Raw genomic sequence first — 24,917 nt, 5'->3', positions numbered from 1 at the left:
TGTGCCATTCATTTTTCTTGCACCCCACTTTGTGCGAGAGTGGCCCCCAAAAGCAGGTTTTAAAAAATTTCTGAAGTTCCCTACCTTCTCTCTTGTAGTGTGCAGTGATTTTTTTTTAAAAAAGTGTGAGATCTCCAAGTTGTGCATTGTGCCTATGTCACTGGCAGCCAACAAGAGATTTGTTGTTGTTGTTTAAAAAAACTAAACAATTCCCCCACCCGTTTCATTTTAATACCACACACTGAATTGACTTTTCCTCCAGCAAAGCACTCTTGCTTACACAGGGTGCTTGAAACCTCAGAGTATTCATGAAGATATGAACACAAATCCGCTATCAAGAGAATATAACTCACTCAACTTGCAAACCACTTGCTCTTTGGATATGTGCCATGCGCACACTCTGGCCAAGGGTGGTTCTATTAGTGCGGCGACTTAAAGAGCACGCCTGCTTTTAAAACTAAAAGCTTTTAATTTGCACACTTACGGCTAGATTAAATATTTATTGCCATTGGCTGAGTTTTCTCCACAACCCAACCCCCCGCCCTTTCATCCTCCTTTAGATGCTGCATTTTGGACCGTATAGTCTATGCCTCATTTGCTGCTGAAATTGTGAAGCTTCTCAACGAGTACTTTTTTTTAATGGCAAGATCATCTAGTTTTTCATTCACGGCACACCAAGGTTACATGGCGTCCTACTAAAGGGAGCGCAATTAGGTTTTAAAAGTGCATTAAATAAGCAATGAAGAATGAAAGGCGCGCTTTAGTGAGATCAGCACACAAATGCCCTAATTCTGCTAAATCTGGGAGTGTTAAAAACTGGAAATGCAGGAAGAGCCAGAGGCGCTGTCATCACCTGTGCTTTTTTTCAGCGTGTCAGAACCAGCACCTCTTAGGTGGGCGCCATTATAAGAGAATAAGGGAGGTGTTCCTAGTGAGTTCTGGCACCTCTTTTCCTAGAAAAATAGCATTGCATTTAACCGACCTGCACCAGAACCAGGGGCGCCAGCATCTGTTCAGGGCTGCCCCAGCGACTTACTGTAACAACCTCAGGGTGAGTTCCGGCACCTATTTTTCTTGGGGAAAAGCACTGGTCATCACAAGTCTGCAGTCATGGGTGTCACCTCACCCACTCAAGAGGGGTGCATACGAATCTCCTTCCAGGGTTTTCTTGACTCTGGACCAGTGGTTTCCAACCAGAGTGCCGTGCCACCCTGGGCTGCCTTGAATGATGGTCAGGGGTGCCGTGGGAAACACTGGCCTCTGTCCCTCTTTCCTTCCCTCCCTCCTCTGCTGCCCTCTCCTATCTCTGCCTCCCAAAGGCTTGCACAGCTGTTTGTTGCAGCAGCAGCCCTGGCTACAAGCTCCACAGGCGAATGGTGCCTCTGGGAGCCAGCTCTCTTTGGGCAGGGGGGACAGCTCAGGGACCAGGGAAGGCAGCAGCAGCTGCCCAGAGGACTCTCAAGGAGAGGGGGCTGAGGGAACACTCCACAAGGGAGTGTTTGAAAAGGGGTGAGAGGTTGCCAGATCTGCAGGCAAGGGGTGGCATAACTGGGCTCCTGAGCCCCACTGGGGGGGGGGCGCAGGAAGGATCTAGTTGGTCAAGGAAGCTGTGGACTCAAAAAGGTTGAAACGCTCTGCTTAGAATGTCGGTCCATTTACAGCCAGCTTGGGGCTCTCAATGCCCCAAGTCTACTACTGCCCAATCAGGGCTTGGGAAAATTCTGCCACGAACCAATCCCTTGCCTTTGTTTTCTTCCTTGGCTTGGTAGAGAAACGAGGCGGCCATTTTCCCAGGTGCAAAGACAGATGGCACCTGCTAGGGCAGCGTTCGGCAACTCTGGTTTAGACTACAACTCCCATCAGCCACAGGCAGAACAGCTGTAGTCCAAAATATCTCAAGAGCACCAGAGCTAGCGAAGGCAACTGTGGAGACAAGACACTAGGCACTCCCACCCCCTGCTATTTGGCATTGGGGGGGAGGGTGAAGACACAAAAGCCAAGATTAATCAGCCACTGCCGATCCCAGCTTGGACTAAAACATGCGTTGGCAAAAGTGTGGAGAGCAAGACAGGAGGAGGAAAATGCGGCAGCAGTCGAAATTATTCTGACCTCAAGTATGACACCCTATTATTGCTTTTCGATACAGGGAAAGGAATGAGGCCATTTAGAATCGACACGTTTCCTCTAAATCAGCGCTGCCCCGTAGATATTTGCTAAGCTTGCTGATCCAGCAGTCCTTAAAAGCACACAGCAAGATGAATAATAGAGATTTGTCAGTTAATAACCACTATAATTCAAGTATGTCACGCAGAAATGTTTTGTTTAGTGAACAATATGCTGTCTAATTACCCTGCTCAATCATTACAGAACGCATCAAGAAGGGGAGAAAGCTTCGTTTGGAAACTTGCACGGTACTTTAAAAGAAAAAAAGGGGATGGGGTGGAATTATGCCACTTCGTTGTGCTTCCTGAACTACAGCCTCACCCCACCCAATTAAACATCTTAAGCGCACTGGCAATAACAAAACTTGCACTGCACTGGGGATTCCGAAGGATGGCTGTGTTGTTTCTGGAAGTGTGAATTAGGACAGGCCTGCGTTAAGACACCAAATGAACCTTCTCCTGGAATGCACATTGGAATCCAGTGGGCCACAGTGAGAACAGGATACTGGATTAGGTGGGCCCTTGGCCTGATCCAGCAGGGCTCTTTCCAATGTTCCTGGGACGATGCTACATTGGGCATTCTGAGACATGGTGTGATTTTATTTTTAAATAGCTAGCAGCTTTCCAGCTGCAGTTGCCAGGTAAGGCTACAGCTTGGGACACCAGGACGAGAAGGGGAAGGTTTCTATGCACGAACTGCCAGAGTACCTGAACCCCAACAGCCGCTAAGGATGGCACATACTGATGCCAGGATTCTTGTTCCCAGCAAGCTCTTTGCTGTGCAGTTGTGTTACGTTTCCAAGCGAAATTCAAAGTGTTGGTGCTGACCTTTAAAGCCCCAAATGGCCTCAGCCCTGTATACCTGAAAGAGCATCTCCACCCCCATCGTTCTGCCCGGACACTGAGGTCCAGCGCCGAGGGCCTTCTGGCAGTTCCCTCCCTGTGAGAAGTGAGGTTACAGGGAACCAGGCAGAGGGCCTTCTTGGTAGTGGCGCCCGCCCTGTGGAACGCCCTCCCATCAGATGTCAAAGAGATAAACAACTACCTGACATTTAGAAGACATCTGAAGGCAGCCCCGTATAGGGTAGTTTTTAATGTCTGATGTTTTATTATGCTTTTCCTATTTGCTGGAAGCCACAGAGATTGGCTGGGGCACCCCAGTCAGAAGGGCGGCATATACATAATTAATTATGATGATGGTGATGTTTTTTCAGTACATCGAGATACAAACTTACGCCACTTTTCTTAAGGGCCTATTCTGAAAAAAACAAACCCAGAAACCAAAAGCAAAAAAAAACCACCAACCCAAACCCACCCCTATTCCTACCTGCCATTTCCCCATGCAAAGGACTTAAATGTTAAAACTATGACTTGTTTGTGTTGGTTGGATCTCTGAAGGGTTGGTTGGACGGTGCAAAGTGTTGCTGATGTGAACAGACAACTGGGCATTCATATGCAAATTGTTGTTGTGAGGGTAACAGGCACCAGGCATTATACTAGCGACTTCCTAGAATGTCAAAATATTTACTCTGCCTCCAAACACTTAATATGAAAGGGGGGGGGGGGAGAGAGAAACTTTTCATGCAGTGGAGGTGTCAAACTGGCTCCCCATTTGATGACACAAAGGATCCTTTACTCTCCTGTTTGTCACTAGGTTTTCTAAGGCAACTGGAGGAGATGCAAGAGTGATGTAGAGAAGGCGGTTGGGATACCAGGCTGCTTTCAGAAGAACAAAATAATGGGCGAAATCCCAGGACTACCAGCCACGCTGCTTTATTAATTACATTTCCTTCTGGGTTCAGGTGCAGTTTGGGTCGCCCTGATGGATGGCCTGTATCAAGAGCAGGGCAGTGACTTCATATGGATCTTAAACAGCACTGGGGACAAGACGACACCCTTTCTAGCAGCCTGTTTGGTTTCTATGATGAGCACACAGCGCTCCATTTCTCTGCCACTGATCAGTTCATACACATGCATGAAATACCTGGTCACCTATAGCTACCTGAAAAGCCCTATAGGCAACCAGGAATTCCATGTAGGAGACTGAAATAAAAGGCAGGTTTTGTTGCAGCGAAACGAAGAGATTGATAGTCATATTATTCCTGGTCCTACGATCAATGAGTGGCCTTGTGGATTTTTTAAATCAGATTTTATTTTTCAACAGGTCGTCTGGAAGGAGTTTTGTTATGTCTCTCTTGACTTTCTGGTTTGTCAGCTGGAAAGAAGCCCTTGCTCACTGGTGTGCATGTTTTGTTTTGTTTTAAAAAAAGAAATTAAAAATAATAATTCATAAAATTTATATACCACTTGATTGTGAAACAACAACAACCTTCAAAGCAGCAACTGAGAGATAACACAGTCCCAATATGTGGGGTGACAAATACAGTGGTGGGTACCTTGGAAGTCGAACATAATTCATTCCGGAAGTCTGTTAGACTTCCAAAACATTCAGAAACCAAGGCGCGGCTTCTGATTGGCTGCAGGAAGCTCCTGCAGCCATTCAGAAGCCGTGTCAGACGTTTGGGTTCCAAAGAACATTTGCAAACTGGAACACTCACTTCTGAGTTTGCGGCGTTTGGGAGCCAAAACGTCCGACTCACAAGGCATTCGGGATCCAAGGTACGACTGTATAACTAAATAAATTAAATATGCCCATGGAACCAAGTCTGCAACAAACCCCACAGGCCATCGAATCAGATAAATTATGCTTCAAATAAGTTTTAGTTAAGCAAGCAAGAAACACTAAAAGGATGGTTGTTGAGAAAATACTCACGAGCCACAGAAAAGTTATTTAAGGGGGATTCTCTCTGGTCCACATCTTGCGGCCGCTCCTTGTACCCAATGAACGTTCCATCATTTTTCAACAGGAAATACCTTGGCCTCCATGTTTTAATGTACTCCCCTGGAAAGGTTGATGTGAAGAAGAACAAAACAGCGCCTGGTAAATGTGGATAATTGTATTCGTTTCGTTCCAACCTTTTCTACGCCACTTGGCACCACAGTTTTTAAGCAATGCATAAGGATGAGGTTGCAATGGAGACTCGTAAGATAAAATTGGTTAAAATGAACTGTGGAAATCAGATAATCTAATTTAAAATGCCCAGTGAAATAAATAAATACTTGGCTGAAGCCAAAAGGCTTGCTGCAGGTGAACAGAGTGTGTTGCACCAACCAAAGTTCAATTCTGAGTAGACCTGTGAAATGAAACCAAGTTAGCCACATGCAGAAATTTCAAATAGTCCACCCTACACAGGGACTAACAGTGGATGCAAACCAGTTGCCCTGTGTTGAAAAGCAGAATAAAAATCTACTAAAAAAGGAAAACACCACCAACTCGACGGTGAACCCAGACTACACCACATAACATAATAGCTAAAATATGCTTTAGTTCACTTATCCTGTTGTTTTGGGGTGACAGCTATATTAAGGTTACCAGATTTTTTCCAAAGAATCCGGAGACACTTTTCAACTTCAGTAGGAATGACAGAATTTCATATGGGGACTGATTTGTAAATCCGGGGACTGTCCCCGGGAAACAGGGACATCTGGTAACCTTAAGCTATATCCCCAAATGCAGCAGGGAATTGCAGCGAAGGCGAAACATGTCCCCCAAGCTTACCTAGCACACTGAGTGACTCTGCTCATGCCAACAGGAAACCTGCAGTTGTGTGCAATGACGCAGTGTGACCCATAGGGGGCCCCCCTCCACACAGTCACAGAGCGTTTTGCTAAAAAGTATTTTTGATGCATTACTGTATTTTAATATTTTGTTGGAAGCCGTAATAATAATAATAATAATAATAATAATAATAATAATAAATTATTATTATTATTATTATTATTATTATTATTATTATTATTATTATTACAAAGGCAGGTACAGCACAAGGAAGAATCTTGCGGCACATTAAAAGGCCAACCCGTTTTTATAATGGGATAAGCTTTCACGGACTTCTTCTGCAAGTTGCAAATGCACCTGCAGTTAGCTTTTCTTCTACAGCTGCTGCGTAACTTGATGCCTGTTTCGTTTCTTATATTAACAATTATGAGATTGGGGAGATGGAGGACTTGTAAAGCAGCGAGAAAAACAAAGATTTGTTGACAACTCCCCAAGCTTTCGGAATGCAGACCCGTTTCAACATCCCCCTCCCCTTAATATATATATTTTTAACTACTTCAGAGTAATAAATAAATAAGAATAAAAATGACTTTGGGAATCACAAATCACAGCAATCATAACTTGTCCTAAAACTGTTCAGAGCTTCTAGAGATTCACTTTCCAAGCAGAGAGGAAAGCTGTGTGCGCATTTCCCCCCACTCAGCATCAAAGCCCATAATAATAAATGCAATAAGTCACCTATTTCATCCCCTAATTGCGACGCTTGACTTGAAAGAGATGGCGTTCTCCCCACGGTCCTTTCCTAACACCGAAAAGTAATCTTTACTCTCAGTGTTCTTGATCACAGGCCATGCTTATTTTCCAAAACTCAGATCTCTATTTAAAGAATCTTTTTTTTTTTTTTAAAAGTACTACTGCTACAACTACCGTGAGTTATTGCAAAAAAAACCTTTAAGGAGTGAGGCGCCGGACAAAGAGAAAAGAAATAAAACAGCTGCTATGTTTAAAGGTGTTTTTTTTAATGCAATTTCAAAAAAAATAGAATGAAACAACGTTTACTTTGTGCAATTAAAATTTGAAAGTATTTAACCACCTTGGAGTCCAGACAACTGGACTAGAAACCAGATTCCAAGAGAAATTCTACCCATACACCAATTGTTGCTGGAATCTGTCTGTCTCGAGAGACAATGGAGCGCGCCTCTTGGGGGGGGTTAAATAATAATAATAATAATAATAATAATAATTTATTATTTATACCCCGCCCATCTGGCTGGGTTTCCCCAGCCGCTCTGGGCGGCTTCCAACAAAACACTAAAATACAATAACCTATTAAACATGAAAAGCTTCCCTAAAGTCTAACTGCTGCATTAGCAGCACCAAAGTGACCTCCCTGGGGTGCAAGCCCAGGCAGTATGTGTATATGGAGGGTCCTGGGCTGCCCAGCCAACAAGACCCCCCTCTCGACCTTGTTGATGTGGTCCAAATGAAAGCAGGGCAATACGTTAGGCACAAGATTGGCTGCAGGAGTTGCCAGAAGGAGACGTACAAGCCGCCATCCAACCGTCTTAGGAACTTCACTCTGGATTTGTGTAAGTTTTAGTCTTTTCTTCTCCCAAGGCAGCAGAGTTTTAGGACCAGGGTTTTCCTTCTCCTAGATCTAGATTTTCTGCTGCTCCAGAGAAACAGACACGGAGCAATGGTTCCAAACTACAAGAAAGAAGATTCCACCTAAACATTAGGAAGAACTTCCTGACAGTAAGAGCTGTTCGACAGTGGAATTTGCTGCCAAGGAGTGTGGTGGAGTCTCCTTCTTTGGAGGTCTTTAAGCAGAGGCTTGACAACCATATGTCAGGAGTGCTCTGATGGTGTTTCCTGCTTGGCAGGGGGTTGGACTCAATGGCCCTTGTGGTCTCTTCCAACTCTATGATTCTATGATTCTAAGATGGGCTCCCTTCCCAGGTTGATGAGCCCCATCTGCCCCTCACTTCCCTCTGCAGCACGTGCAGAAACTGCCTTCTTGACCGCTGGACCCACTATTGGTCTCGTTTGTTCAATCCCCTGGAGCCTGCCTTTGCACGCAGAGGAAGTCCCTAACTCACCAAGAGTTTGAGACACATTAGCCACCCTCACTTGGCTTAGTTGGTCAGTTGAAGACGTCCCAGGGTGTGGCCTCTATCGCACACTGACAACTTCTAGGAGCCACAAGTGAGAGCTGAGTGCAGGGTGGGGACAGGGCCGTCTTAACAATATCCAGCATTGTGGTGCAAAGATCCCTCTGGCGCCCCCACCTCTTTCCCATAAATTTTTAGGGAGGACGGCACTGCCGGTGGGGCTGGAGGAGGCGGGCAGCGGCTGGAGGGCGGCTCCTCTGGTGGGGAAGAGGCGGAGGATGGACGCGGCATCTCCCGGCTCAGCTGGACGCTTCGTGCCACAGTGGCCACGGCAGACGGAGGCTCCGGGTATGACATTGCTTCGGCACAGCATGGGGGAGGCGGGCAAGGGCAGCGAGCTGATGCCGGGAGGCGCCGTGTCCGGCCTCCGCCTCTTCCCTGGCGCCCTCCAGAACTTGGCGCCCTGGCGCCCAGCGCCAGTATGGGTAAGACGCCCCTAGGTGGGGACCAAAAGGTGGACAAACTACAGTGGTACCTCTGGATGCGAACGGGATTTGTTCCGGAGCCCTGTTCGCATTCTGAATAGAACGCAATCCGCAATAGCGCATCTGCGAGTGCACGGGTCATGCTTTGCCGTTTCTGTGCATGCGCGTGACATCATTTTGAGCACCTGCGCATGCGCGAGTGGCGAAACCCGGAAGTAACTTGTTCTGTTACTTCCGGGTCGCTGCGGAGCATAACTTGAAAACGCTCAACCTGAAGCATATTTAACCCGAGGTATGGTGGCGCTGTGGGTTAAACCACAGAGCCTAGGACTTGCCAATCGGAAGGTTGGTGGTTCGAATCCCCGCGAAGGGGTGAGCTCCCACTGCTCGGTCCCTGCTCTTGCCAACCTAGCAGTTTGAAAGCACATCAAAGTGCCAGTAGATAAATAGGTACTACTCTGGCAGGAAGGTAAACGGCGTTTCCATGCACTGCTCTGGTTCGCCAGAAGCGGCTTAGTCATGCTGGCCACATGACCCGGAAGCTGTACGCCATCTCCGTCGGCCAATAAAGTGAGATGAGCGCCGCAACCCCAGAGTCGGTCACGACTGGACCTAATGGTCAGGGGTCCCTTTACCTTTACTATGACTGTACTCCAGAAGGAGCATGATGTGTCCCCCACACGAGGTACTACCCCTCCCATAACATCCCATACAATCCCCTAAACCAGGGGTGGCCATATTCCAGGAGACTGCGATCTACTCACAGAGTTAAAAACTGGAAGTTATGTACCCCCTTTTATTCGGGTTCAGGTCAAAGTTCCAGAGATCAGGTGAAAATGCAGGGAGGGGAGATGGGCCGGGGCCAGGCGCTCTTAGGCCAAAGGAGCCCACGATCGACCTGTTGGACATCCCTGCCCTATACCAATAGTGAACTCACGTTCCAAGTATGTGTCCCTAATGGGGCACCCTCACACAAGGGGCTGGGGGTAGTATCAGGGAAAGCCTCAAAGTGCATAAACTGATAGGGTGGAGAGTCCAAAAAGACCACATGTGGTGGGGTTGCAAAAAAATAAATAAAGAGCCTTTGGGAACTTATATACACTGAATTTTTAAAAAACTGTTCAAAATGACATTGAATAAAAAGCCTGAAGCCTTCCTATTAGGCATAATGGCACCAGACATCTCAAGGGAGAAAAGAAGGATGTTTTTGTATGCAACAATGGCAGCGAGGATGCTGATAGCCAGGGGATGGAAATGAGATAAAACTCCATCAAAAAGAGGAATGGCAAGTAAAAATGCTTGAATACATGGAACTAGCATAGATGTTGGAAAGATCAGAGATTATTCAACCCAAAAGTTCAAAAGGGAATGGGAAATCTATAGACAATATTTAAAAGAACAGTGTCACCGTATAAAAACTTTAGAATGCGTTGAATAACTCTCGGAACTGATTGTGGTATTCAGTGGTACCTCGGGATGTGAACAGGATCCATTCCGGAGCCCCGTTCGCATCCTAAATGGAACGTAAGACGAGACGGCGCGTCTGTGCGTGCATGGGTCACGTTTTGCCACTTCCGCGCATGGCGTCACTTTGAGCGTCTGTGCATGCGCAAGCGGTGAAACCCAGAAGTAACACGCTCTGTTACTTCCGGGTTGCCGCAGAGCGCAACCCGAAAGCGCTCAAGCTGAAGCACGTTCAACCCGAGGTATTACTGTAATGAAGTCAAATAAGGTTTAATAAGGATAAAGTTTTATTGAAAAATAGAGGCAAGTAATTAAGAAAACAAAAAACTCATATTGAGGAAGTTGGAAGTTGACAGAACATTTTTGTGAATTTGTGACATATTGTTCTATTGGTTTTTTGTTTGTAAGAGATGTATTGTGCTTTTGTCTCATTTTTCTTTTCTCAAGTTTTTGTTGTGTGTGTAAGTGTTGATTTAAACCAATAAAGATTAATAATAATAATAATAAAGCTCAGTGAGAACTGAGCATGCTCAATGGTTGCAGAAAGCTCGTGACTGTTTCGGGCAAATGAAACGCTTGGGGAAGAAGGGGTAATAGAACGGAGTATCGTGGGAAAAGGCAGAGCTTGCTAGCTGGAATCCTGAAGAGCAAACATTCCACATTGCAAACCTTTCGTTGCAAGTGCCACTAGTGTACCCCGAACCACAAGAACATAGGAATGAAAACAACGATCTCTGAACTGAAGGTGAGCAGTACCTGGAGAGCTTTTTTTGTGCCTGTATTCCTCACCTGACAGAAAATTATTTATGCAAAGTGGTGCTGCACATATATTTTCTAGGTTGACCCAACTAGTGGGGCTCTGAGTGCTTGGCCAGATAATCAGTAACAGCAATAGTGCTGAACTGTGTTTGGGGTTTGCAAGTGGGAGGAGGAACTATGGATTTTCTCCCCCTTATTCCCTTCACAAACAGGCGACCAGGACTTCCAGCAAGGATGCAACTGGCTTATGCACAATAGATATGGCCAGTACAATAGCTGCGAACTCCCCTTGAAGCGGTGCCTGGTATGAACGCAGCAAACTAAAATCCAGAAATGCCAAAGACAGAATCACTTTAGTGTTTCTTTCCAATGCTCGGGTACCTGGCATTTGCAACCTGTGATTTTGCACAGAATGTTCACATTGAAACTAACAAGAGATTCTTTTTTTAAAAACAGTTCCCATATGTCAGGTAAGGTTTTAGACCTTTTACACATGGTGCTAACTACCAAAAAAGATCGCATTAAAAAAAATTAAAACAGCTCCGTTTTTCTTCTTGACCAGCTTGCAATTTAACTTTTGAATTCTACCATCATTTGCCTGGAGTGCATTTTAAAACCCTGCCTTCAGAAGAAGGAAAAAGAAAAGGGGGGGGGACCACAGCAGATGTCCTACATATTATTTTTCTGCTATTGTCATTTTTCATAGTGACAAGTGGAGGTTTTTTTTTCCATTTACATTTTGCAGTGCAAGTGTTTTAAAACAATGGTTTATTTCACTAATTAGCCTGCTGTTTTCTCAAACTAACAGTCGGCTTTAAACAATACACCAACCTGACCTTCCAGGGCCTGGCTAACACACTATACTAAGCACCCTTTTTAAAAGAACATGCTTTGATAAGGGTCGCACACTCCTTTTTGTAGAAGGTAGGTCCTTTCACGTCCCAGAATCAGCCCCTGGCTATGTGCTCCCCAAAGGTGTTATTTACTGTAAACAGCAGAAGCAGAAAGAACAGTTGAGGAAGCAGATGTGGAGCACGAAGCTGCTGAAGGGAGGAAAGAGGTAAATCCACTCTCCCCCATGAACCGTGCTCCAGGTCTGGATTATACTTATTTTCCTTGAAAAAGATAGTGACCAAAGTTCAGCATGATTTTTCTTAATGTAATTTGCAGTTTGCCTCCTCCCCGCCACATTTCAGAGCATCACTGTTGCTCCGTAAAGCAATGCTCCTCAAACCTGGGTGGCAGCTGTGGTTGGACTACAACTTCCATCATCCCTAGCTAGCAGGACCAGTGGTCAGGGGTGATGGGAATTGTAGTCCAACAACAGCTAGAGACCCAAGTTTGAGAAACGCTGCCTTAAATCAGGCATAGGCAAACGCGGCCCTCCAGATGTTTTGGGACTACAACTCCCATCATCCCTAGCTAACAGGACCAGTGGTCAGGGATGATGGGAATTGTAGTTCCAAAACATCTGGAGGGCCGAGTTTGCCTATGCCTGCCTTAAATTCTCTGATGGTGGAGCACAGGAGATCTGGCACTGGCAGGATGCTGCCTCTTGGTGTTCTGTCGCCTGAAGCAGCTGCCTCAGCCTGCCTCATGGTCTGGCTGGCTCTGATCTCAGGTTCCGCTTGCAGGCTTCCCATTGTGGCATCTGACTGGCCGCTGTGAGAATGGGATGGTGGACTTAGATGGACCCCTGGCCTGAGCCAAACCAAAGAAGCCAAGAAGAAGCAAAGCAACCAAAACCCCCCCAGAATTCTACAAATATTCAAAATACTAGGAACAGAATGAAGAAAACACACAAAATAGCAAACTTTGCATATATCTATCTATCCATCCATATATGCATGAGCATGCAGATTATCTTTATTTAACTTATTAAAGAGTAATTACTAGGACAGGTCATGGTGCCTGGCGTGCTCTGGTCCATGGGGTCACGAAGAGTCAGACATGATAAACGACTAAACAACAACAACACTAGAACAGGAACTGGGGTTCAGTTTCTGTACTCCTTGTATAAAACTTAGGACATTTTTAAGAAGTAAAGTCTAAGATCAGTTGTCATTTTTAGAATGCTTTCAGAATGCCCATTATTAGCTGTTGTTATTATTGCTTAAGGCAATTAACAACAACAACAACAACAACAACAACAACAACAACAACAATAATAATAATAATAATAATATTTTATTATTTAACATGGCTTTCTCTAAGGCAGCATTTCAGCTAAAATATATCGTCCATGTGCAATGCCAGCTGACACTAACCGCACAGGAACAAATGAGCAGCAACCATGTATTCATCAATGGGCAAACACTTCACACATGGATGAAACCAACTGACAGCAACTTTGCTTTCTCGGGAGTTAAGTTGCCAGGGACTCTTCCGAGCCATTGGAAAGTCCCCCAAAGTTTACTTCCCCACCCAAAACTTTTTCGATTCCTCTCTTGCCAACTCTGGGCGAGGTGGGTCCTTTCAGAGGGAACACCTTGGGAGAAAGAAGATATTTAGGTGCTTTCTGAAGAGCAACTTGTAAAGGAAGAAGAGCAACTCTTCTTACAGAGCGTCGTTTTCCCAAGAGTCCGTTCCCTTTCATGCTGGAAACAGGAAAGGGGAACACGCATGGAGAAAGGACATAAGAGCCTTGCTGGCCCAGGCCAGTGGCCCATCTAGACATAGAATTGTAGATTTGGAAGGGACCCCAAGGGTCATCTAGTCCAACCCCCTGCAGTGCAGGAATAACTAGCCCAGCATCCTGTTTTCACAGTGACCAACTAGATCACAAGTGGGACCCAAGCACAAGCAAACTCTCTTCTCCGGTGGTTTCCAGCAACTGGCATTCAGAGGCATTTACTGGCACTGTCTCTGACACTGGAGGCTGAACATGGCTATCCTGGTCCAGTAACTGTTGATAAGTTTGTCCTCCATGAATCTGCCCATTCAAAGCCATCTAAATCGGTGGCCATGGTTGCCTCCTGGGGAAGTGAGTTCCACAAAGTAACCATGCACTGTGTGAAGAAGTGCTTTCTATTATCTTCTGAACATCCAGCACTGCTGGATACCCACAAGTCCTGGCGTTAAAATAACAGTGTTAGAAATTAGGCAGGTGTGGCATGGGTCCAATGGCGACCACGTGGAGATCTCTGGGTGTCAGGGTTGGTGACTAACATCTCCATCTGGCTGGCCACTCCTGCTTCTTAAGCAGGTAAGTATTAGAGATTATTTACTGCATTTATATCCCACCCTTTTCTTCAAGGAGTACTGTACAGTGGTACCTCTGGTTAAGAACTTAATTCATTCCAGAGGTCCGTTCTTAACCTGAAACTGTTCTTAACCTGAGGTACCACTTTAGCTAATGGGGCCTCCCACTGCTGCCGCACCACTGCCACACGATTTCTGTTCTCATCCTGAGGTAAAGTTCTTAATCCGAGGTACTATTTCTGGGTTAGTGGAATCTGTAACCTGAAGCGTCTGTAACCCGAGGTACCATTGTACATGGTTTACCTCCCTCCTCAGTGAATCCCTATAACGGCCCTGTGAGGTAGGTGTGTCCCAAGGTCCCCCAGTGAGTTTCATGACTTGAGTGGGGATTTGAACCCTGATCTCCCAGGTCCTAGTCCAACACTCTAACCACTACACCACACTGGCTTCCTAGATCACTTCTGCTATGGGGCAGCTCTATACATTAACTGAGTAAATAAATAAATAGGGGGGAAGTAGAATGTCACTTCAAGAAGGATCTGAAATATTTTCTGTGAAGCTTGAATTTGTTTAATTCTGGATTGCTTTTTTAATGCCTTGTAAACCGCTTTGAGTTTTTTCTTTAAAATACAGAGGTACAAAAATGAAAGTAAAATAAGAATAATAATTCCACCAATAATAAAAAAGCGCCTAGGCAGTCCACTGTGACGACCGTAATCTAGGCTTAAGGCGCCATTTGGCGATGAGCTTATATCTCTGAGTTTCTAGCACTGCGAGAGAAGAACTTTCCTCTATTCCCTTTCTGCATGCCCTATGTTTATTTTATAAACTTCCGTCATGTCACTGTTCGCTTGCCTTTTCTCTATCTGCAACAATATCCACAGAAGACATATAAATAAATCCGGGGGGGGGGGATCAATCCCACGACACAGCGCCGGTTAGGTCTATCCTTTACTATCTTCCTTTAAAAACCAATAGAAAAAAAGATGCTACAACAAAATGAAAAAGAGGGGGAGCAATGTGTCTGCCGTTTATTGTGTGGAACAGCTATCCATTAAAGGTATCCACACACGAATTCAAAAACGATGCCCTGTACTTAGCAGACAGAACTTCCAAAGCGCTTCTCTCCTCCCTTATGCCTTGCCCACTCCAGCTGTTCTATCCTCTTGCAAGAAATGTCTCCCCTGAGAACATGGACCCTGCCCCGGACACTCCCCTACAGATGGTGCTCCTCCGTCCCCCCCACTTCCCACAGACCTCCCCTCCCTCTGTTGGAGCCGCCTGCCACCGATTCTCCCACCTGCCGAAAGGCTGTTTTGCTCCTCATCAGCGCTGACCCTCCTTCTCCCTGCTCAACGCACAGAACCAGCTGGCTTCCCTAGGCTCACTCGGGTATCACAACATTAGTTTTGCCTCTGAATTTTTTTAAAAAAAGAAATAGCCACTGCAAGCGTTTCTCTTCCCCGTGTCTTTGGGGGAAAGGAGTGAACGGAGCACCAAAAAGGGGGGGGAGGCTGTAAACAAAAGAAGATACACCACGTTTAGTTCTGGTTGCTTTTTATTTTTCTTAGTACTGTAAGTCCATCTTGCTGGTAAGAATATGAGAGACAGAAATCTCAAGATGTGCCAACATGCCTGTTTCAGTTCACTTCCACCACCAGTTTGGGAAGTGTTAGTCACAATCCAGATCTATTCTGGATCTATTCTGTCATTTCTGTCCTATAAAATATTGCTTTTTTCCTCTCCCCACTGCAGCCTCCCCAAATCTGCTCTGGGGGGTTGGGGGGAACGCCTAGAGCAGATTTAGGGGTATGCAAGAATAGGAAAGGGAGAAGTTTCACTGCACAAGCAGGTATCTATGCGTTAGTTCAGGGCTCAGCAAACTTTTTCAGCAGGGGGCCGGTCCACTGTCCCTCAGACCTTGGGGGGGGGGCGGACTATATCTGGGGGGGGGGGGGATGAACGAATTCCTATGCCCCACAAATAACCCAGAGATGCATTTTAAATAAAAGCACACATTCTACTCATGTAAAAACATGCTGATAGACATACTGGTAAATTGCCAGAGCAAAGTTTATAAGTACGCTCCAAAATATCAAACTGGGCACCCAAAACCATCCATGGGTAAAGAATTGGGGGTCTACTTTAAATTAAACCTAAGTTATTTGCTTTATATTGCACTGTTCGGCTATGGAACTCAAGGCGGCACAGGAAGTCTTATGTAAATCAGCTGTGTCAATAACACAGGTCTTCGTGCACAAGTCTGTTCTGCACCCTTTCTGCATCAGTCTGTGAATTACAATTATTATTTCAATATCTCTACAAAATGTAATATTTACATGTGTGGTGGGTTTTGTTTGTTTGTTTATTTACTTACCTCAACAGACATTTTCAACTCAACGCACACATTTCCAAATACAGATTACCCCCCCCCCAAAAAAGTGCATCATTAACCACTGTTTGGGCAGAGCGCTGTATTGGAAAAATTGGAGCAATGCAAAATGCAAAGGGAAAATGCGTCCCCGCTCATCTAAAACTCCAGGTGGAGTGTATCAGGTTAATTCCCTTAAAAATACAAAGCAAACGAAACTATCCCTTTCTCCTACAGCTCCGTATCCCTTCAGATCATGCATGCCCAGAGACCCACCAATAATCTGTTTGGAGGGACGTGGAAAGACTTAGCGGCTAGAACTTTTTGGCTCTTTAAAAAGGTAAGACTGACTATTTAAAGCATGAAAATCTCTGTGCTAGGAAATAAATAGGCTACCAATAATAGGGGGGGGGGAATGCTGCTTTTTGCTCATGCTCACTCCAGAAAGCACCTTCAACCAATGCTTATATTAGTGTGCTATACAGCCAAATCAGGAGTGCCTGCCATTGTACTTACAAAAGTTGATCAGTTTAGCCAACCGTGCAAAACAGAGTGCTTCCATCCAGCCAGCGGTGGTAGATAAAGATATATCATAGAATCATAGTATAGTAGAGTTGGAAAGGACCACAAGAGTCATGAAGTCCAACCCTCTGCAATGCAGGAATCTTTTGCCCAACGTAGGGCTCGTATTTGTGTGTGTGCGCATGTGTAACACATACGCACACACACACCACACACAAAGGCAGCATAAAGCATGCTATCACTGTGCCCAGCCACAACACATCAACCCCTAATTTTATATTGCACTGACTTGCATCATCTTTTAAATCGGTGTAGAAATTCCCTGCAATATTATCTGCCCCTACCTCCACAATCTGCTGGATGAAAAACAGGCAAGGCTGTTTGGGTAATCTGGCAAAAAAAAGGGGGGGGGGAGAAGAACAGCCCCATGCACATGACAAGATGGGGCAGCCGCCCCACCCCAACCCTAAGTTCTGACTCTACTTCCGCTTAAACCACATCACGTAAGAGCCTTGGGCACAGGAGATTTAGATGGGCTGGTTGCAGCAGAGAAAGGGCCAGGCAGTATTGAACAAAGACTGGAAGCATCCATGAGGTTTGAGACGAAAGGGAGGTCGAAGAACTGCGCTTCCAGTTACTGGGGTGCAGTGCAGGAGAATGGGGGTGGGAGAAGAGGGGAATGAACGGAATGGGAGAGTGGAGGGGTTCATACTAAGGATGGCCTTGTGCTTATATTTTATTTGCTTCCCTGTTGCCTTGCCTTCATGAGTAGTAGAAGCTTGCACACCAGGATTGGTAAGAACACATGAATGTGCATCCAGAATGCACATAGGCTATGATGAGCTGCAAGCTGGCCACTCAAGGAAGGGCCCACAGCTCCAGCATCAAAAACACAAAAGCAAGGGTGGTGTTCAGTTTTGGCAGTGTGGGAAGGACCAGGGCTGGACGGTACCACTGGGCAAACACGAAATGCAAACATAGCCATTAAGTTCCTCTTCTAGTTGTAAACAGGATCAGAGGGGAAAAGGGAAGTGGGAAGTCCTCTTTAATAACTATCACGTTCACAAGAAAAAAACAGGTTTTAAATTTGAATGTTAAGCAATCCACTTCTGCATCGTTTTGTAACCGTGCTGCTACGCTTCATTTTTTTTTTATGCAATCCATCATAAAGGAAGACTTATTGAAATCAATATTGCAATGTTACTTCCACAGCAGAAGCTGAAATTTAGCACACGCCCTGGCAGGACAAAACAAACACTAGAAGTGTCTGAAGTCAAGGCCACAGCACAAAAGTCTTTCTTTCACGTGTTGCACTGAACACAGGTACAAGCCGTCTCTACACACACCCAAGTGTTTGTGTGAATGAGTATATACTTGCTGATTTGTACAGACCAGCTATGGTGCTGGTCTGTACAAATCAAGACTGTACAGTTGTCAAATGTTATGTGTGAACAACTGTACGAATCTACAGCTCAACTCTTTGCGTACACAAGATTGTACACTTGCTGAGTGGAAATGTGTGAAGACACCCACAGTGTACTGTATCACACTCCAGCACATAGCTGCCCAACGCACACCTGTGATGAGAGACTAGACAAATGTGAGAGTATCCCTTTCACAGAGGAAAGGGTCTGCAATAGGTAGGCAGAACGGGGGGCGCTGTGGGTTAAACCACACAGCCTAGGGCTTGCGGATCAGAAGGTTGGCGGTTCGAATCCCCGCGACAGGGTGAGCTCCCGTTGCTCGGTCCCTGCTCCTGCCAACCTAGCAGTTTGAAAGCACCTCAAAGTGCAAGTAGATAAATAGGTACCGCTCCGGCAGGAAGGTAAATGGCGTTTCCGTGCGCTGCTCTGGTTCACCAGAAGCGGCTTAGTCATGCTGGCCACATGACCCGGAAGCTGTCTGCGCACAAACACTGGCTCCCTCAGCCAGTAAAGCGAGATGAGCACCGCAACCCTAGAGTCGTCCGTGAATGGACCTAATGGTCAGGGGTCCCTTTACCTTTAGCCATAAATATACCTATGTTTGTTTGAAACGTGCCACCTGAGTTTTATATCTCAAGGCCGTATTTCTCACTAGAACACATTCTACCACACTTTAAATAACAGAATCATAGAATTGTAGAGTTGACAAGAGTCATCTAGTCCAAACCCCTGCAATGTAGGAATCTCAACCAAAGCATCGATGACAGATGGCCATCCAACCTCTGCTTAAAAACCTCCAAGGAAGGAGAGTCCGCCACTTCCTGAGAGAGACCATTCCACTGTGGAGCAGCTCTTACCATCAGAACGTTCTTCCTGATGTTTAGTCAGAATCTCCTTTCTTGTAACTTGAAGGTGTTGGTTTTGAGTCCTACCCTCCAGAGCAGGAGAAAACAAGCTTGCTCCATCTTCCATGTGACAGCCCTTGAGATATTTGAAGATGGCGATCATATCTCCTCTCTCTTTTCGAGGCTAAATATGTCCAACCAATCCTCATAAGACTTAGTTTCCAGACCCTTGATCATCTTGGTTGCTTGTCAATATTTTCCAGGCTAAACATACCCACCTCCCTCAACCGTTCCTCATGTTCCAGCTTGTCAATGTCCTTCTTAAAATGATTCAAAGCCCCCATATTTTCCCTTGGCAAAGCCTTCTCCTCTTTGCAAGTTTATCCTATTGATCTGAGACAGAATGCCTAGAAGAGTTCGTTTCCGATATAATACTATAGCTGGTATGCATGACAGGTGGGATTGATGAAAAGCTTTGTGCCTGAGAACCTTAAGGACCATATTCTTACATATAAGAATGTACGAACTACTTGCTAGACCAATCCAAAAGCTCATTTCGGCCAGCATCCTTGTCTCACAGTAGCCATCAGGGGAATGCCCACAAGCACGACCTGAGTATAACATCACGTTCCCCACTTGTGATCCCCACAACTGGTACTCAGAAGCATACTTCCTCAAGCAGTGGAGGCAGAACATAGCCACTGTGGCTAGTGGTCACCGATAATCTTTCCCTCCATAAATTTGTGAAGCATGGCAGGCACCCATAAGTAGGACTTTTTCTGTAGAGGCCCCCCACCCACCCTGTGGAACACCCTTCCAACTGAGATCCACCAGCTCCCCACTTTTTAAAGAATTTAGATACTTGGATCTTAAAAATAAAAAAGAGCTTGTGTCATAAATCTTGATTTCCTGACTTTCTGGTTTGTTTAAATGCTGTTTCTGTTTTCACTGCTGTTCCCAGAAACTGGGAGAAGTGGCTGCGATGCTTAGCTTTTAAACACTGTGGGATAGCTTCTGTTTTCCTAGTCACCCTCAGTTCCTTTTTGGGGAAATAAGGTGGGAATTGGATAAAGTTCTCGAAATATATGAAGAAATGGCTTTTTGTGGAAACCATAAGAATTTGAAGGGTCCAATCCTGTTTATCAACTGCAGGAGACTCTCGCCTTAAGAAGGAACAGGTCATAAAGCCGAAATTGTACAAAGTGAAAACACATTGGGTGCAATGGCAAATGGGATTGCCAAAGCTCCCCCCCCCCCCGGACATCATCCCGCTTTCTGCTCCCCTTGTTATTTGTTATTTTTATTTTTCCCAAGCACATTGGATGTGCATAAGTTAATTGTGCGTAAACTGCAAGTTACCTGTACTCCGGCACTGCTGACAGGTGGTCGCCCAGCCTGTTTCAACGCCTCAGTGAAGAAGACCCCACCACCTCCCAAGGCAAACAGTTCCACTTTCAAACAGTACTTAAAAGTATTAAGAATCTCCTCCTAATGCTTAGGCTGAAATCTGCTTCCTTGCAATTTCCAGCTGCGCCCACAAGAGCAGCAGAAAATGCCTGTTCCATATCCAAAGACCCCACTCCCTTTCCCTTTGTTGCTCTTCTCACCAAAGTGCCTCACAATGTAAAAACAAAAAACCAACACCAAGAATAAGAACAAATAATAATAATACTAAACAGAGCAAGCCTGCCATCCCTAGGCCCACTTCCCTGGGAGGAAGCCCCAGGCACTGCCCCTAGCTGGAAGGGGTAGAATTTGGCTTTTTGTTTGCTTCCTCTTCTTTTAAAATGAGCGCTGAGGTTCTGGGAATGCTGGAACACATAGAGACCTGGCTCTTACAAGCTAGAACTCATAAGGGTTTTTTTCCCCAATTTCTATTAAGATGTATGCTGAGATGGTCAGGGTGCTGAAATCTGGGTGTCCCTTGCAAAATTGGCAATGCGACTCCTGAACCACAGAACTTCACCTACTAGGCTCCTCCTAATACTTTTATTACATCTTCCCTTAACCTCCTCTACTCCAAGCTAAATACACCCAACTGCTTCAACCGTTCTTCAGAGGGTTTGGTTTCCTTGCTGGTCCATTCTCCCTTCCTCCTTCATCTAATCTTCTTCCTCATCAGTTCTTGCCTTTGTATGCCAGCAAATGTCTTTATTTCCTGCCCCCCTCCCCAAATGTGCATCAGTTGCACCTATGGGAGCTGCTGCTTTAATGCACGCCACCAAAAGAGGCAACAACACAAACCAGAACCAGGTCATTTTGGCCGCAGCTGCACTGCAGGATAACTCAGTTCCATTTGATGCAGCACTGCGCCTGCTATAAGCCTGTACTCAGAGACATGACGGCGTTGCAGCAAAAAACATACATAAGCCTTCGCACTCTGCTTGCTGTTTTCAATACAAGCAGTCTCACTACTGAAAGGGGGGGGGAGGGGAGAGACCGCAACGTTACTTTTAAAGCCAACATTTTAATTGCACAAGTAATTATATGTTACTACTTTTTTTTTTTAATCTCATCTTTTTTCCAGGAAGTTCAAGAAGGGGTACCTGTTTCTCCTGTTCCCACCCAACCCGTTATAGCATCCAAACAAACTTGTGAGCATGGTGTCTGCACCCCATGAACCACAAACCCAATTTTTAATTTTTAAACCTCCTAGTATTAGAGATACCTGAGATATGAGACAAAATGTGCAGACACCATTGTTCCCACTAGTGAGAAACTAGCCTGCTCCTTGCTTTCAGTGTCTTCCTTTGCTGCCCCCCCCCCCAAAAAAAAACCCCTGGGGAAAAGTCTTGCAGATGCCCATGTTTGTGCTGTGAGATAGTGACTGGTCCAAGGTCAACTCATGAGAGAGCCATGGTTGAGTGAGGACTTGAACCTTCCTGGTCCCAGTCCAACACTCTAACCACAACACCACGCTGGGCTTGCATGTGCCATCTCTGGATTGTGGCCACTGCATTGCAGCTGTTCCTGTGATTGTGGCAGTTTCAGGTCTGCCCACCCTCCATCCCTTCTGATAATCTCATAAGACAACTTCCCTTTTACAACATATACGAGTTGCTTTGTCGTCTGAAGTGGAGTCTCAACATGGTACTTCTGACCTCTTTGAGAAATGGCTCAAAGCTGAGCTTGCATTATTAAACAAAAAACACAACTCAGTGATGGAGGAAACATATTTTTGCATGGAGAAGATTCCACGTTTGACCCCTGGAATCTCTAGGAATATAAAAGGATCACAGAGCAAGCGATGCGGAAGACCTGCGGCTAAGATCCTGGAGAGCTGTCAGCTAGAGCAAACCAAGGTTGGGGGAACCTGTGAGAGTGCAGGTGGCGGTGAACTTCAGTTCCAATCGGCTCCAAGCTTTCTGTGGAGAAAGGCCCTGCTCTCTCGAGTACCAAGAGATCACATGTATGAACTTCCTGAATCCACAAGCGCATGATAGGTTCTGTCTGGGAGGAAGACTGAGAAAACCACGGTTTGAATTACCACCACTTCCCCCTGCCTACATCTTCCCAATTCCTGGAAAGGTGTCAAACTGGCCATTTAGCAAGCGTGACCTGCATTCTGACTGTCTGAAGAAGTTCCAGTGAAGGACCAATCACAATAGTTATGTTCTATGTCCACTATCACAGGTGGGCGCTGATGTCCAGCTTGCAGGCCACTGAGAAGCATTTCATGGATCTATTCTTGGCTCATTTTCAGAATTAAAACACTAACAACCGTGCAAAGGAAATGAACTGCCCATCCCCCCCAAAAAAACCCTACAAATGAGATGAGTGATAATTTTTAGGTTGTAAAATGCTTGCTTGAAATCTACTCTGCTTCCAACTTGCCTGCTTTTAAACAGAAGATTTAAAATCTCCACCGACAGCAGCAGTTGCCCCAAAGCCATTTTCGCACCGCTGTTTCCACGAATGCACACCCGTGCAAAGCACAAAAAAGAGATTTAGTTTCCACTCTTTCTCCTACCCCATATGCACACAGCACATTAAAATTCTCTGTACATACTTACTGCCAGACTTGCTATGCCAAAAAGAGAATGTGCTACCCCCTCAAATAAGTGTATACATGCACTTAAATATTTCAGAACAGGAAACTCTTTCTGTTTCATGAAAAGTTAATTCTGCAGAGAATTGGACAATAAAATACAGGGCTGTGTTGTGTTCCCTTCCACCCAACTTTACACCACAGTGTATTAACCAAATTGGGGAGCTGTCTACAACTGATGGAGTGCTGAACATCAGAAACAGCTGCCACTCCCTGGGAAGTAAGTAGAGAATAATGAACAGCAAAGCACCAGCAGAACAAAAGGAAATCCATCTTTATTTACCAACTGCTGCAAAGCTTGTTGCTGCATCAAGCCGATTTCAAAGCCAAAACCGCGCCCTCCAATTCGCAGCAGAGTACATTTGAGCAAGAGTCACTTAACAATGATTTTACCACTATATTGGATATAGAATCCTTTTTTCTTTCTTTTTACTCTGCAGAAATATACAGCAACCAATAAAATCACCAATTATTTCATTACTTCCATTACTGCACTGGCTTGACCTAGCACACGTCAGTAGAGCAGGTGGAAAATCAGTGGTGAAGAGCATGAGTTGTTGTTGCTGCTGCTGCTGCTGTTTTGCCAGTTGCAATTTTAATACTGGCTGCCCTTGGTTAAAGGCATTTCTTCATTCCCAGCCTTGCCTTTTAGGTATGCTGGACAGAATATTTCGTTCTGTAATTGTTTGACTCCCACACGATCGAGATTTAGGCTAGAATTCAATATACACAGTTACCTGGCAGGAAATGCCACTGAACTCAACAGGATTTAACAGATTGCGCTGTTCCACCTTAGTCATCTCATTACAAGTGACATTTAAAAGTTCAGCTAATGTAAAGACCTATACACAAAACTCACAAGGTTATGCTTTAAACATTTCCCTTATTAAAAAACAACAACAACAATGCCCTTTGGGGTTTCAAATTGTCTAATGCAGTGGTACCTCAGTTTACGAACTTAATCCATTCCGGAAGTCCGTTCTTAAACCGAAACCGTTCTTAAACTGAGGCGCGCCTTCCCTAATGAGGCCTCCCGCTGCCGGTGCCCTTCCACAGTTCGGCTTCCATTCTTAGACCAAGGTAAAGGTCGCTAAACGGAACACTACTTCCGGTTTTGCGGAGTTCGTATACTGAATAGTTCGTAAACAGGGCTGTTCTTAAACCGAGGTACCACTATATGTCCTGCGTACTTCACTAGGTTATTCTACCAATCTTCTTTTATCTTCTTTGGCGGTGGCTTCTTCCTTCTATAGGGATGGGCTGGTCTTGGCCTGGCATCTACTCTCAGGTGCAGGAACAAAGTATTTCTCCCAGTACATCCATTAAGTCCTGTACCTTTCAAAATGATAGCTTCTATTTTTTGTTTTTTTGTTTTTACAAAAGTCATTTTCAACATTCTCTTCAAATCTTTATACAGTGGACGGTCAGGTTGCGAACGTGACCCGTGCAGGATGCACATTCGCAACCTGCAGCGTTGCGCCTGCGCACGTGTGAATTGTGATTCAGCGCTTCTATGCATGCACAACTGCCAAAACCCGGAAGTAACCTGTTCTGGTACTTCCGGGTTTCGGCAGTCCACAACCTGAAAAAACGCAACCTGAATCATCTGTAACCCGAGGTATGACTGTATGTTGCCTCCCAGGCCTTCTTAATAATTTTACACTGCCACCACATATGGCAACCTCTCATACTTTTTGCTCTCCCTTTCTGTTTCTTCTCTATCACAGTCAAAGCCTCCCAAATCGTTTCACAGGGGTACAACTTTTATCTGTCAAAGCCTCCCAGATCAATTCACATGTAGTGCCACTTTTACCATGAACCACATTTACTTTCGCTTGCATTTTCCTCACGCCTCCCACCTCTACCTTTCCCACCTCAGTGGTTTGTATGTTCAAGCCACAGCCTC

At 45.3% G+C, this 24,917-nt stretch overlaps 1 protein-coding gene across 1 annotated transcript in view; it reads right to left on the bottom strand.

The window, feature by feature from the left end:
- AKT1 (AKT serine/threonine kinase 1) overlaps positions 1-24,917 on the bottom strand; it is a 111,297-nt gene that overhangs the window by 28,012 nt on the left and 58,368 nt on the right. Inside the window, exon 3 of the mRNA XM_083616809.1 lies at positions 4,936-5,064. Within this exon, the coding sequence (XP_083472935.1) occupies positions 4,936-5,064 (129 nt within the window). The remainder of the gene's footprint in view (positions 1-4,935; positions 5,065-24,917) is intronic.

Source organism: Podarcis filfolensis, assembly GCF_964270895.1.
Source record: "Podarcis filfolensis genome assembly, chromosome: 1".
Lineage (NCBI taxonomy): Eukaryota > Metazoa > Chordata > Lepidosauria > Squamata > Lacertidae > Podarcis > Podarcis filfolensis.
The sequence above is the reverse complement of the archived record's forward strand: the minus strand, read 5'-3'. Positions and strand labels throughout refer to the sequence as shown.